The sequence below is a fragment of the Convolutriloba macropyga genome, chromosome 7 (assembly GCF_964194025.1).
Source record: "Convolutriloba macropyga chromosome 7, txConMacr16.3, whole genome shotgun sequence".
Lineage (NCBI taxonomy): Eukaryota > Metazoa > Xenacoelomorpha > Acoela > Convolutidae > Convolutriloba > Convolutriloba macropyga.
Window position 1 is genome coordinate 39,932,734 of NC_134474.1, and position 14,750 is coordinate 39,947,483.

At 33.3% G+C, this 14,750-nt stretch overlaps 1 protein-coding gene across 2 annotated transcripts in view; it reads right to left on the reverse strand.

Moving 5' to 3' along the window:
• Positions 1-2,060: 2,060 nt before the first annotated feature.
• LOC142342860 (uncharacterized) overlaps positions 2,061-14,750 on the reverse strand; it is a 71,279-nt gene continuing 58,589 nt past the window's right edge. For both annotated transcript variants that reach the window (XM_075394493.1, XM_075394494.1), the window contains 5 exons: positions 14,276-14,428; positions 10,429-10,605; positions 10,019-10,123; positions 9,508-9,651; positions 2,061-2,240 (listed from right to left, as the gene is read on the reverse strand). In XM_075394493.1, the coding sequence (XP_075250608.1) occupies positions 2,187-2,240; positions 9,508-9,651; positions 10,019-10,123; positions 10,429-10,605; positions 14,276-14,428 (633 nt within the window). In that variant the 3' untranslated portion in view covers positions 2,061-2,186. The remainder of the gene's footprint in view (positions 2,241-9,507; positions 9,652-10,018; positions 10,124-10,428; positions 10,606-14,275; positions 14,429-14,750) is intronic.

The window sequence follows — 14,750 nt, forward strand, 5'->3', positions numbered from 1 at the left end:
TTGTTTGAAAAATTAATTTTTTTCACTGTTTCGAAACCTATACTGCAAAAATGAGAAACAAGAAGTCAGAAAAAAATCATTTTTTAGTGTTCTTTCATAGTGTAAAATCCAATACAGACCATTTTAAGATTTCAAACTTTTCAAGTTTTTTTCAAAAAACTAATTTTTTTTACCGTTTTGAACCCCTATACTGCACAGGTGATAAAAGTGAAGCCAGCAAAAAATTATTTTTTAGTGCTCTTTTATAGTGAAAAATCTATTTCAGATCATTTCACGATTTCAAAACTTTTTTAACTTTATTTTTTGAAAATCCAATTTTTTTACTGTCTCGACCCCTATACTGCACAAGTGAGAAAAATGAAGCCAGCAAAAATTAACTTTTGAGTGCTCTCCTACGGTGCATTAAGAGTTTCAGACCATATTAGGAATTCAAATTTTTTTCAATACTTGAAAAAAAATTTAAATTTTTCCCAGTACGCCTCACAGGGTAAATGCGTTGAATATGATAAATTTATGTAAGATATCGGCTAAATTCAACGGAAAACGTGTAAGATCTACGCTAAAGTTAGCGCCAATATGTAAGATCAATGCTGATTTCAACGAAAAATATTTAAGATCTACGCTAATTTCAACGAAATATATGCAAGTTCTACGCTAAATTCAATCAAATTATGTAAAGATTGCGGCTCTTAAGGAAACCAAGGTACTGTGGCACATTGGTAGAAGAGGCGACATGCAAGCAGGAGGTCAGTAGTTCGAGTCCTATACGCAATTGGAGGTTAATAGTTTAAGTGATTGCTTTGATTTTTTGTAAGATCAACGCTAAATTCAACTGAAAAATATGTAAGATCTACGCTAAATTCAACGCTAATTATGTAAGATCTATGCTAAATTCTACTCTAAATATGTAAGATCTACGCTAAATTCAACGCTAAATATGTAAGATCAGCGGCAACTAGCGTTGACAAGTTTGAAAATTCGCCGCCATTTCTTACATAATTTTGCGTTGAATGCGTTGAATTTTTGTCTTTAATTTCAACGCATTGAACGCAAAATTATGTAAGAAAATTGCGGTGAATTTTCCAATTTGTCAACGCTAGTTGCCGCTGATCTTACATTATTTTGGCCAAAATCCTCGGTCCGGGCTGCAGTGCTGGTGACAACAGTTACAGTAGTGTTGTGTCACAAGAAGCGCAAACATTTTTTAAGAGAAACGGAAACTACAAGCCTTACAAATCCAACGAGGCCTCACTAGAGACAAACTTTGAAAATTTCTTTAAATTTTTGAAAGAATATTAATAGTTTGAGTAAGAAAATTTTATTTGAACTGTTATAATTACTTCAAACATTTAAAAGGTTATCTCATAATTTGTCTCCAGTGAGGCGTTGTTGGATTTCTAGCGCCCATTAGAACGTGTTGGCGGTACTTGCTTGTAGGTTTGACGACAAATTTTGCTCATAATTATGTCCCGCATTTTCAAAGCTGTCAAATTTTTATATCTAAGATTTGAATTAGCCAACATTTTAATTTAAGTTTGCAATAGATGAAATGCATCATCGTTTTCAACAAGCTGTTTGATAATTTTACGAATCTATACCAGAACCTAATTAGTAAATTTAAAGCTGCCGCGATGTACTTGCGAAATCGCTCTTAACCTATTAGTTGCCTCAATCCAATATCGTTTTCATTTCTCTAATCTTTATAGATAATACATGCGAACAACATTTTCCTTTTGTTCAGATGTAAGAATTGCACAAAGCATGCGCAAAATTCGATTTTCAAAATGCTCTTTCGAATTCAGATTGCAAAAAGGAAAAGATTGCTAATCTGAGTAACTTTACAAAATTAAATCTAGTGAAATTGACCCTGGCAAAAAACGTGATAAAGGGTTTTGAGCTGAGATGCTCGAAATCTAAGCGCAGTTTTGCTCAATTTAATCACAGGTTTCAGAAATTTACTCAAACCGGACTATACTCCGATGGGGTTTCAAGGGATAAATTTGTCAAAATAACCCCACCAAATTTCTAGTACAACTGGCTATTGCCATTCTTTAGTTCAGTCGGACAAAATATGCTTTAAATTCAATTGCTAAATAAAACAATCATTGGTTGTATTAAAAGTTGACAACAATCAAAGTTGTATTTATTTTTGACAAACAGCAAGCATGTGGCAAGTTTTTGTTCAATCACGTGTAGCTCAATCTGTAGGGGTCATTGTCCTCTATCAACTTGTCAATTAGCTAAAACATAAAGTTTTCATTATCGTATATTCAAGCAATTTACCTAAAAAGGGCATCAAGGAGAATGTTTTATTTTCATTAAATGCTGTGTTGAATAGTTTCTGAGCATTAAAAATCACGTATTCACCAAACAAATCATCGATCGTCGGACAATTGAGCAGTTTTATTAAATGCAGCCAAAAATTATCTGATCAATTTTGCTTAAGATTGTAAGACTCGATTGCTTGGCAGTATAAAATATGAATAAAACCTTTTTTAATCAAAATTGAGTTTGAATCATATTTACAAACGGGATTTTGACTTATTCAATCTGTTGCAGCATCATTTTTCCTTCGTTCATAAAGGTCTGTTTTCAGAAAATTTCAATACTTTGCAAAGCACTGAACAAAAGAATTGCGTTTTTTCGTCAGCGTTTTCGTTTTGTTTTTGTTTAGCATCTAATGGTTTGAATTGAAAAAATTGCTTTAATTTGTAAACGCGAATTTCTTTTTGTCGGAGCTGATTCTTCTTAGCTTGTTAGCTCAATTCAAAAATTTATTTGAAATGTTTCGAGTAAAGCTCCTTGCAAACCAGCACTAATTGAGCACCAGGTTGAATCACATTTGCGAGCTAAAAAGTACGAAAACTTAGCTTTTTTCCTTCTCCAAAAAATAATTGTTACTAAAATAGACATGAAAAACAGAATTCAGGTTACTCTTAAAAATGAAGCGACAATATATGAATGAACCAATATAAAATGAACTGAACGAACTTAATGAGACTATTTTATGTGGTATCAATTTCAAGCTCTACCCTAGAATTTTACTACAGAGAAGTTTTGGTAATTTTTGATTTTTTAGAGCGGACTTGGCAACAAATTTGCCCCAGAATGTGATGCAATTTAGCCTCAATTTTGATAAAAATTTAGCTAAAATTTGGTCAAAATTCAGTCAAATTACACAACTAGCTGTTGTTTGAGGTTATTCTAGATAAAATCCTAGAACAAGATCCTCTTTAGCGATCATAATTGTTCCACATGCTCCTTGACTGGAAAGCAAAAAATGCTTGTTTCTGCATTGTGTAGCCTTTTGGTGTACACTTGGATTTGAAACAGAAGTAACTACCTCTTTGAATTTTTTTAAAGGTCAAGTTTTGAATTTTAGGCATCTTTTGAAAATCTTTGTTTCATATATTTTTCAATCATTAAAACAGCAACTAACATCAGTAGATAGCAGGAGCTTCTTGTACTCAGTCAGCTGTTATTGAGCTCCTGTCGTATAACTTATAATTTTGTACTTTGTGCAAACTCTTTCAGAGAACACTTTGTACTTTTCAGTGACTTTGAGGTCAATTGGAAGTGAAGTTTGTGGAGTGATTTTATTATCACTGGCCCAACAAGTAGCAAGAAACAGTTTTAAGCTCTTACAGCTATTCTTCAAGTACCAGAGGAAAAACTATTTCACGAGTTTACATTTATCGGAGATGCTATGACTGCTAGTTTTATCCCCCTTTGTTATCTCGCTTACCAATCCCCCTTTTCAATATCAGATTTCCTTACAAATAATTTTAAAAAATAAGAAATAATTTGTTTTTGTGCTTATCCTCAATTATGCGAACAACTTTTTTAAGATTCTGATAATTTTTTGTCTTCAAAGATCATATATATTTTTTTAGATAATTTTTTGGCTCTAGTTCTTCTTGTCATATTTTTTGTGAAGATTTTTCCGATCATCAATTATGAAGAGAATCCATTTATTAGAGTCTAATTTATATGTATTGTTTGGTGCCTGAGTTTGTTTTCATGAAACAGCTGCTTAGAAAAATGTGTGTTTTTTTCAAAAAAAAGCTTTACATTGTTCCAACTTTGTCCGGATCTGCTTTCGATGTATTTTGCTCTTAGTTCGTCCTGTCGTTGACAATTCGTTGGATGTTTTATGAAAAATCTTTTTCAAATAAATGTGTATGCATATTGTCCGTCTCTTTATGTTTTTAATAATTATGCAGTTTTTTAGGAAACAAGTTTTTCAAATACATTTCAGTGAAAATAAAACTTTTCTTTCCAATTTAATTATAATATATAATTTGTCTTTCTCTGCGGAAAAAGTAAATGACTTGTTTTAATTGCTCTTTAAAAAACATATATCTTCTGGGCTTTGATGCTTCTTGTACGTAGCTTATAGCTCTATTAAAAGTTAAAAACAGTTTTAAAAAAAGTTTGCAAGTTGCTCATCTTTAATACCCAAATAACTATAAAAGACATAAAACGGAGCATTAAAACCATTAACATAACACAAAAAACTTACTCCAATTTTTTTCAAGCTCAAGTTTTTTACTGCTACATTGCAACAATTTACTATCATACGCAATTCTGTATGCTTTATACTTTTTGGATTTTAAAGTACTTTATTCAAAATTTAAATTGTTTCCCCAAAAGTGGGATGCAACTTCTCCTGACGATCCTATTGATCTTGCTGTTTTCTTTCATCAGTTTAGGTGCCCATATTTTTCCAATTCTTTATAGAATGTTGGTTATGCTTCATCAAAGTGCTAAGTTTAACCTGGGATTCAAATTCTTGTTTGATTAGATTGAATATGACAGTTTTGAGATAGTATTTTAAGGCATTTTCTCAATTGCGTAACCCCATATGGTTCATGGATAGCAAAACATGTCGGTGGTATTGAAATCAACTAGGTGGTCATAATTGCATCTTTTGTTGCTCTTTCTTGAATTTTTTGTCAGGACTTGTCCTGCTGCGCTTCTCAGACAGACATTAATAGAAAAAACCTGAGAGAAAATGAAACAAATTTGTCACGTTGAAAACGTAAGTCACATAATCGAATCAACGATGGCAGTTCGAACTAAAACATTTTTCGAAATTCCAGCCTTGTGCGTCTCCGATATAAAATCTGAAGTCAACAAATTATATGAAATCAAAAAAAAGTAAAGAAAGCACTTGGTTAGAGACCGCTTTTTCCTTGATGCTTTTGGTTTCCTTTTCGATTATCAAGACACAAAATTGTTTTGACTTCTGCAGCTATAGACAAAAACTGATAAAGCGTAATCAAAACCACCAAAAATGCAAAAAGAAATGAAAATCAAATAGTTTATATTTACTGAAAAAACATTTCAGTAAAATCTTTTGATAATATATATCAATATATTATGTGCAACTAAGGGCTCTTTAGTAATTGAAAGTTTGTTAGGCTTTTTGATTCCTCTGAACAGTCAAAGGTTTTTCCTTCCTTGTTGTTTTCTTTTAAATTCCAGCCAAATAACAATGAAAACCTTGTTTGCACTAAAATAAACGTTTCTGCAACATCATTTCAAATATATTGATATGATAAATGAAATGCTTTCATATGCGAATCTGGGAACATTCTGTGCCACGCATAGAACAAGCGTGCCGCCTTGTTGGATTCTGGTTTAAGTAGAACCGATTAATAGATTTTTATTTTTTTCTAGTTTTTCTGCAATCTTGATAGTATTTTTTGGCCCAATGCGATTTTTTCATTGTTAATGTGTATAGGACAGACATTAATTGAACATATCATGGTTCGCAACCTAATGAAAGAAGTCCGTTTGCTCTTTTGGATAAAAAAATAAGGTCAAAGTATGACAGCAATATAGCAAAGAACTGAGGATCAACATTAGAAGGAATGAAGAAAAAATAATTCAAAAAAGAACTTCTTTTGTTGAAATGTTTTGTTCATCATCTTATCAGCAAAAACGTCTTCCTAATGTTGAGTCTGAGTTGCTGCAAGTCAAGTTGAACTTGACATACAGTAACTCAGACTGAAAAGCTAATTTTTTTGAACTTCGAAAGTTTTCGTTTTTTTGAAGAACTGCATTACAAATTACTATCTAAATTTATGGCTGTAGTGATAATACAGATTGAGAATTAATAAAGTTCGGCGCTGCGTGACTAAATTTGCGCATTGTGTGAACTTGGATAAGGGGCTGTTTTTTGGACATCATTCACATCCAAAGGATTGAAATTCTCTTGTTTTCAAGACAGGCAGGAATGAAGAAGTCGATTCCGCGTATTATATCCAAGATCTATCTCTTGAATGGTTTTTTGTTACGTCTTTACAATAATGGTGATTTGATGAAGAATTTAATATGTGACTATGTTCCGTTGATTTATATTAAAAACGTTAAGCATAGAAGGGGAAAATTTGATCAGGGACCGGCAAAGTCTTCGCTATAATAACTGAAAGCTACGGCTTCCGAACCATCCCATTTATGAAAAATATATTAGATGATTTTACAAATTCCGACTTTTGGTCGCAATTTTTAAATATGATCCCGTTTTAACTGTTCAAATACACTTGTTTGAGTATGGTTAAATGGTGAAAGATGCTTTGAAATATGGTTAAAAACTGAGGAAATTGTTCAACAAATAATTAAACTGTTTGTTACCATAAATGAAACGACTAATGTGTTTTGCCAGTCCCCGAGAGTTAAATATGGTAAATTGATGGATTTAATATCTTGAAAAAGAATGAATTTGATCACATGACAAAATGAAGAGGAGCATAGTTTGTTTGAGCATTGTTGGGATCTGACTTGATGAAAGGGTAATAATAGATAATGGTTTGATATTCGGTCCCATACTAACTCTCTTGGATCTTCCTGTTTCTCCACAAGCTGTAAAGTAAACTTTAACGATGATCAAGATTTCCAATCTAAATTAATATCTATGCTGTTAGAAACTCATTCTAGAAAGCGGCAAACAGCTAAGCTCCTAACTTAAAAAAAGTAGTAGATATTTTGGTGATCAGAACAATCTATCGATTGAATTAGGGTTTCAAAAAGGATATGTTGCACTAGTTGCGTATTCCCATGAGTCATTATCCTACAGATCCGCTGAAGCAAACTAGAAATTCAGCGGGTCAAAGAGTCATTTGAGATAATAATTTGGGCATGAATTTTTGGATCAGCACTGATAGACAAAGACAGCTGAAATCCTAACATTAATAATGGTTTGACCATTCTTTGTATTCAGACTAGGATCAAAACTGATACGACCTATTAATCATTATAACTTATTTCCAACTGAAATCTTTACATTCTAACGGCCAAAGCCGACATGATTCTTGTATGATTATCAGGAACCCATGTATGCTACTGGTATCAATAGAAGAAAACCATAAATCTCTTTAATAGTGCACAAAAACACTATATACGTTGATACGTTGCATATCTTTAAAAAATTAGCCAGTTTATGATTCAACTACTTATTCCCAATAACATGAAATCAATGCGAACAGAACGTCGAATATCTAATTCAGTTTCATTATTTAGGTCGTTTTGTGGCCTTAAAATCTTCACTAGGTTTAGATCGAGAAAATGATTAATTAAGTGAGCTTGGACTACATAACACTGTGACCTGTTTTGTGTTGGGTTACATGACAGTATGTTCTCTGACAGCTGTCAATATGTTAGTTCCTGGATCATGTCTAGAAAAAGTCTGGAGAACTGATATTACTTTTCTTCTCACCGATATCATTCTTGTATCATAACAAAGAAATGATATATTTATTTTGTTTCATAAGTGTGATTTATACAACACAGGCGTAGAATTTTGTAATTAAAAAGAATGCTTATTATCAGTGAATGGTTGTTAGGAATTCTGTATATTGTCCAACAGCAGAGTTTTATAAACAATTCGTCTGACATGTAGATTTCTATGGATAAAATAAGTGCAACAAATTCTCTTTAAGTTTTGCTTTCAATCATGTATATTTAATTTAAGAATACTTTCTATATAACTTATTTCGTTTTCAAGTTATTCAAGTTTACTGTTTTGTCACAAAATTTCAGTTACTGTTAATGTTTTAATCCACTACAAGGTTGGGCGCTCTGATGACTTTCTTATTACTCCGCAGAACCAGTTCCTCCGCACCCGAATTCTAATATACGGGAACTATACAGCCGATTTTCCTCAATTTGTGTAAATGGTTTTTGCAGTCTTTGAAGTCAAATCGAAAAAAAATGAAAAACATTTCTATGATTGTAGATCGCTTATATATTTGATCTTACGTAATCTTACGAATATGTTGGAAAATCAACCTCTGCAGATAGTACTGCCAAACGATTGATTTTCACATTTACAATTCGGCCTGATCTCTGTGAGTAATATTCTTAGGCCTTAGAATTACTCTGTTTGCATTTTCTTACCTAATCTGCGATGTTATGCTCACTATTCCATCATAGAATTACAATTGAAAAACGGTGTTTATTAATATCAGTCATATGGGATCTTTCCTGCCTTTGCCCCCCGTTCTATATAACGAGTATGTGTGCAGCCACTAAATATGTTCTTTCTTTTCTTTAGAGATCCTTTATTTTAGTCATGATGAATTGCCGGCACCGGGAGACGATTGGGTAAAATTTTCCTTCCGTTTGGCAAATACTTAATGCCATAAAGTCATTCGAAAGAGAGCGCGAAAATAGTAAAAACAGGCATTGTTCTTTGTCTACTTATTTTGTGAGCAAAGTTTCATTACCGTATATGTTTTAATTTTGATACTTCGCTGCATCAAGAATTAGTAAATGCCGTTTGTGCATAATTGTACATGCAATTGTATGAAACGCAAACAAAATGTGATAACATGTATAAGTGGGTGTGCAAATGGACGTGGGGGTAACAACAGGAACTATTCGGCATTTCAACATGGTTTTTACCCTTGTTTGTATTGTCAGTCACAGAAGAGATGTGTTGGACCGGCAAAAATTAAAGTCTAAACACCAAAAACAAATAGCATTTGTTGTGAAAAATGCACTCTGTGAAATATTAAATTTTACTTAAAAGTTTTCAATTGAATATTAACCAAAACGAAATTAACGACCAAAGGATTTCGAGTTCTAGTTAAAACTTGCTTTTGAACAGGTTTTTAAAATGTTTTTAACGGTTTATCCATGTCACTGTAAACGAACAGTGACATTTTAACTGTTTATCCATGTAAACGATATATCCATGTCACTGCAACATGAAGTCATAGTGTCTGAATAAGGGAACAAGTTTCGTATTTCACATTTTTTTCTACAAATGTGCAAAACAATTTTTGAATAGCTGCACTGAAGAGTTCAAATATAACTAGTGTTGGCTTTTTTGTTTCTTTTGCGTTTGCTTGCGCATCAACGTTTTCATGTGAGCTACTGAGATTTATGCTACTGGACATCATTTGTTTGTTTGTCCATGTGTTTTAGGCGTTGATTGAGTTCTGCAGGTTATTTTATGACCTTAAAAGCTCCATTTTTTAACTCTAAAATTTGACAACATACCTCTACAAATCTTTGTGCCAGACTTCTCTGGAACTGTTCAGGGTTCTTCCCCTGCGGAATGAGTGTTCTGATTGGCTGAGAGGGTAGTTTCTTCATGTAAAAGGAAGCCTTGTCCGCTGGTAGGTACTCAGTGTTTGTGAATTCCTATAAAATTCACCTTTGATTTGACATATTTCTTCCTTTTTCGACAGCGGATTCTTCTTTTTCAATATCATCACAAAACAACCCCCCATCGTTAATTACTATTGCGCTAATTTGTGGAATGTATTGAGATTTTTGAGAGAATCAAAATATAAAATTGACCAAATTGTTCACCTGATTTGGTAGGGGCGCTGGCTCGTAAGGTTTCTGTTCTGCTGAATATCAATTTTGTTCGTTTTTATCAGGTATAAGTATTCTGTACGAGTTTCGGTACGTGTTTATCTTAATCCATTTACTAATTTGATCGAGTTCTGTGACTTTCCACCACGATTATGTCACACCATTACCCACCATTAGTCAAGATACATACCATTGGTTCCAATTCTTCATCTCGTCTAGCATCGGCTATCCGTATGAACACACTGGCACCATCTATGAACTTCACTTTCTTCTGGAATGCTTGATCACGCAATACCTATACGAGCAATTAAAAGGTTATGAAGTTTTAGTTCAATATATTCTTGAAAGATTTGTATGAAATGTGCTAAGAAGTGCACAAAATTTTGAAAAACCTTAAGCGCTTTTCGTCCCGTTAAGACCATACTGACTCATTTAAGTTAGAATTTCAGCGCTGAAACGTGCCGTCATCATCAAAATTTTGCATTTTCCGTTTTGCATGTTTTCTTTAAATGTTACTATTTGAAAACAGAGAATCTAATTTTGTACAGAGAACTTCAGTATCGTATAGAAAATAGAATTTGGAACTTGGTGGGAGCATACATCTTTAGCCGGGTGCTGTCTGAGTTTCTGCAGCACTTCCAGGCTGGGGGCTCCTTCAAGCAGAGGAAGCTGGAACGACTGGCTCACAACGTAGTCCAAAGAGAACACGTTCACTGATGTCCAGGCCTGTTCTTGCAGCTGATACTTGTAATTCTTGCCTATTTGCTTCACCTCGATCTAAGCAAAGTTCTCAAACTACAAAATTATAGTTTTTTAAACCTAACTATATAACGATATTTGATAAGAAAGAAAATTTATAATTGAAAGCCTCCTGCTTTCATATATAGTTAGGTAAAAACTACTATAGCCAAAATTCGAAACAATTGTTAACAACTGATTAAAATTTGTTCATAACAATTGCCAGTCAAATGCTTTCTTAACATGTTTATCAATTTAATGCTGTGGAAAGCTCAAGAAATTTACCCACCAGCGAGTTTGTAACGGATAAGTACAAAATTTCATCAGATCTTTAATTTTTGAAGAATCTGTGAGTCATTCTCAATTAAATTTCTTATTTTTCTGACTAATCACTCTAATCACTTTCCATTGAGCAAGCTGTCGTATTACTTCCAAGCCACCATGAATACACTATGGTACCAAAAAGCTACGTACAGCATGATTTCCGCTTCTAAAGCATGATTAGTGCTTGTTAAGCATGATTTGCGCTAAAGCGTGAAAAAAGTGTGAAATTTAGAAGTTTTAAGAGAAAATTCATTCTCACTTTCTCCGCTTAAACAGAAAAGATGGTTTAACCGCTTTGTTCTTTCACAGTTTGCCAATTTGCTACGCTACGAGATATCGGACTTTCATGGTCTAAAATACAGAATCAACTCAACTTGAAATCCTGATGCAATTCACAGTATGAAAATAAACGTTACTTGAAAAAAAAAAACAGTTTCGAAGCCCAAAAATCAAGCGGAAGACACCCAGAATTGTCAGAAAAAATCAGAAAAAAAGTTTGTTACTGCTGTTTTGAATGATCCCAAAACCTCACTGGAGCGCATTAGAGTGGCATCTCCAGCGAAGGAATTGTTAGAATTTTTCAAAGAAATGGACGAGATTTCTTGAAAAAAAACAGAAAAAAATTTGAGTTCAGACAAATCATCACTCATGTTTCGGGGTTCAATACAATCAGATGGACGGAAATTCCTTGTTAAGTGTCCAAACAAGCTAAACGCCGTCGGTTATTTGGTAATTTTGAAAGTTTACGAAGAAAAATGGATTTCCTGGACATTATTTTTCAACAAGATAATGCTCCTGTGCATAAATCGAAGATATCGGCAATTTTTTTCCAAGAAAACGAGTGAAAAGTACAGGAATGGCCAGCATACAGTCCATATCTGAATCCTATTGAAAGTTTATGGGCAATTTTGAAGCAACGATTACGAAAACAGACAGTTTTTTTGGGAAAATTTAGAGGAAAAAGTGTATGAAATTCGGAAAGAAATTGACGCAGACGTCGCGGAAAACCTGTATGAAAACAATAAAAACTGTCTACTAGACGTTAAAAAAGCTAAAGGTGTCATGACGCGTTATTAGAGAACAAATTTGAACTCAAAATGTTATATTACTTGATGTTTGAATTGCTTTTCAAAAAATATTTAGGTGTACGTAGCTTTTTGGTACCATAGTGTATTACACTTTACTCATATAATCAAAAATTATCAAACAACATCTTTTTCTATTTATTCACTCCTGGTGAAAATTAGAAACATTTTTAAAGGATTGACAAAAAACTGTGCAATGCTCAATTTGCATCCAAATGCTTTTTAATCACACTGTTCGAAGTTCAATTTCAAAACCGCAAAACAACCTCAACATATATTTTTCATACCAGAAAGCATGAGAACAAAGAAAAACTCAGAGCAATTTTTTGTGGCCAATACCTAATCTGGAGTGTTCCACTTCCACCGAATCATTTCTTTATTACGCAACATCACTGAAACTTCGTAAATCTGATAGCTGGTTTTTTCCATGCCATCACAGGAAAAGCAAATTCTTAACTGTTTCAGCAAACGTGAGGGAATCTTTTAATGAAAGATGAGAAAAAGATTGAAATATTTTTGTTTTTTATTAGGTAAATTGAACTTTAAAAAGACGGATTTGATTGCCTCGAGTTATTTCTATTTATTTTTCGGAAAGTTGTATTAGAATTCAAAATCTTGCAAGAATCTTGCAAGATTCTTGCAAGAATCTTGCAAGATTCTTGCAAGATTTCACATTCAAAAGGCGTTTACGAAAAAAGTCATTTATTTTCAGTTTTGCTGATCAAGAATTCTGATATCAGTCATGATATTTGGTTTTCAGTTAGTTTTAGCTACCGAAAACACATAAATATTTTTTCCGGAATTCAAAATCTTGCAAGATTCTTGCAAGATTCTTGCAAGATTTTGAATCCTGGCTAATTTTTTTTCATTTAATTAGGCTTCGTAACTTGTTCAATAAACAATAACTTGCTTCAAAGATGTTTCCTAAAACACTTGTACCCAGATTTATTTTTTGGCCTTGATTGATATCTTGCAAGATTCTTGCAAGAATTTTGCAATTTTGAATCATCTTGCAAGATTCTTGCAAGATTTGAATCAGCTCATCACTAGGGAAGAGACAAATTAGAGCTAACTTTTAGTACATATACATTGAACGAAACGCTGCAAATGTCACATTTGCTCATTTTGGGGCTGTTTTGGCCTTTTGTGGACAACCGTGACAATACTTCATCACGAATTCTTATTTAATTTTACCAGTTTACGCTAAAAAGCTACACATTAACCGTCGCCAGAAGAGACGGATTTTTCTAAAAATAAATTCATCACTTAAATTGACGGATAACGTAAACTTTGTCCATAATATAAAGCAGTGAATTACCCTAAAAATTTGTTGCCCTTCATTCAAGTTCTTAAGACCCAATTCAGAGATTTAATGGTTCTTTTGAGCCGTGGTATGGGTAGTTGTAAACAAATATGTAGAAGAAAAATTTACAATCTAATGACAGTCTATCATTATTTCACAGCTCATAAAATAAATCAGGATCACATTTTGGGCCTCGGACAATTGGGACTTTAATTAATTTATTCATGTACGTGAAATTCTTATCTATGAATTTTATATGACCGATAACACGAAATAAATTGAAAAATTAAATAAAATCGACTGCCGCCGGACCAATTGCTCTCGAAGGACAGACGAGGGTTTGATTTTTTTTTAGTTAGCTTGGGCACAGGGTGGCTAGCTTCAGAGGGCGATGATGTAAGGGTCCAAGATTTGATTTAAACCACAAAAATCTGATTCTTCAAGTGTTGTTCAACAGCTTTGTCAAACTGTACACAAAGCTTAGTACAATTCTTATAGAGCTGCTCGGACACTTAATGCTTTTGGCTTTTACCAGTTCATCATGTCTTTGTTGACGTAAATCAAATTAAATTACTCAAGCGAGCAAAAGAATGTTCTAAAATTTTCCAGCTAAGCAACCAAAATGGTCAACCGCAACTTAGCATATAATAGACAGACATACAGGTTCACAATAATTGCTTCAAACTTCATTCGAGAGCATTTATTCATATGTGCCTGTTTTCTTTAGCGACCCGGGTTGAAATTTCTTTGATTTCATACAAAGATCATATATGATTTCATACTGATCATACTCGATTTCTTAGTACGATCCTAGTATGAAACCAAAGAAATCATATATGATCCTTGCATGAAATCCAAGTTTTCATACATGACCCTAGCATGAAATAGGCTATTTTTTCTGCACTTATCATTAATTGTTCTATTCAGGGACCTGCACGCCTCGTTTTGAATCCATTAACAAGTTCGACTCGTTGGAAAGAGGTACTCTAATAAAAACCTCTTGCAAATGGATGATGAAGTTGAGATTGGAGTTGAAGGCTCTGTTTCTGAATACTTTGAAGTCATCCACCCAGATTGGAGACTTAATACCCTCGTCCCACACAAGTTTAGTTGTGTAGCTGATTCTATCGTACCTCGCATATTCTCCACCCTAAAAGACAGACATTGAACTGAGCTATGTCCATTAAAAAAACTAGCCATTGAGTGAACTAATAAAAAATAAATCGCAAAAAACATATCTGACAAAAACATTATAAATTAGATTGATATCAGGAAAAAATAGGCCACGTGCCATAATACGCAACATTCAGCTCCACTATTTTCCCCTAAAGTTCAAACAAGGAGGCTCGTTAATATGCGATCGCACATAAGGTTCCGACCCCGCTCATCCCCAATTTTGGCATAATTGTCTACCAAACAGATAGAAAAACCCAAAAATTCAAGTATTTAAAAAAAATTGGTATATGAACAAA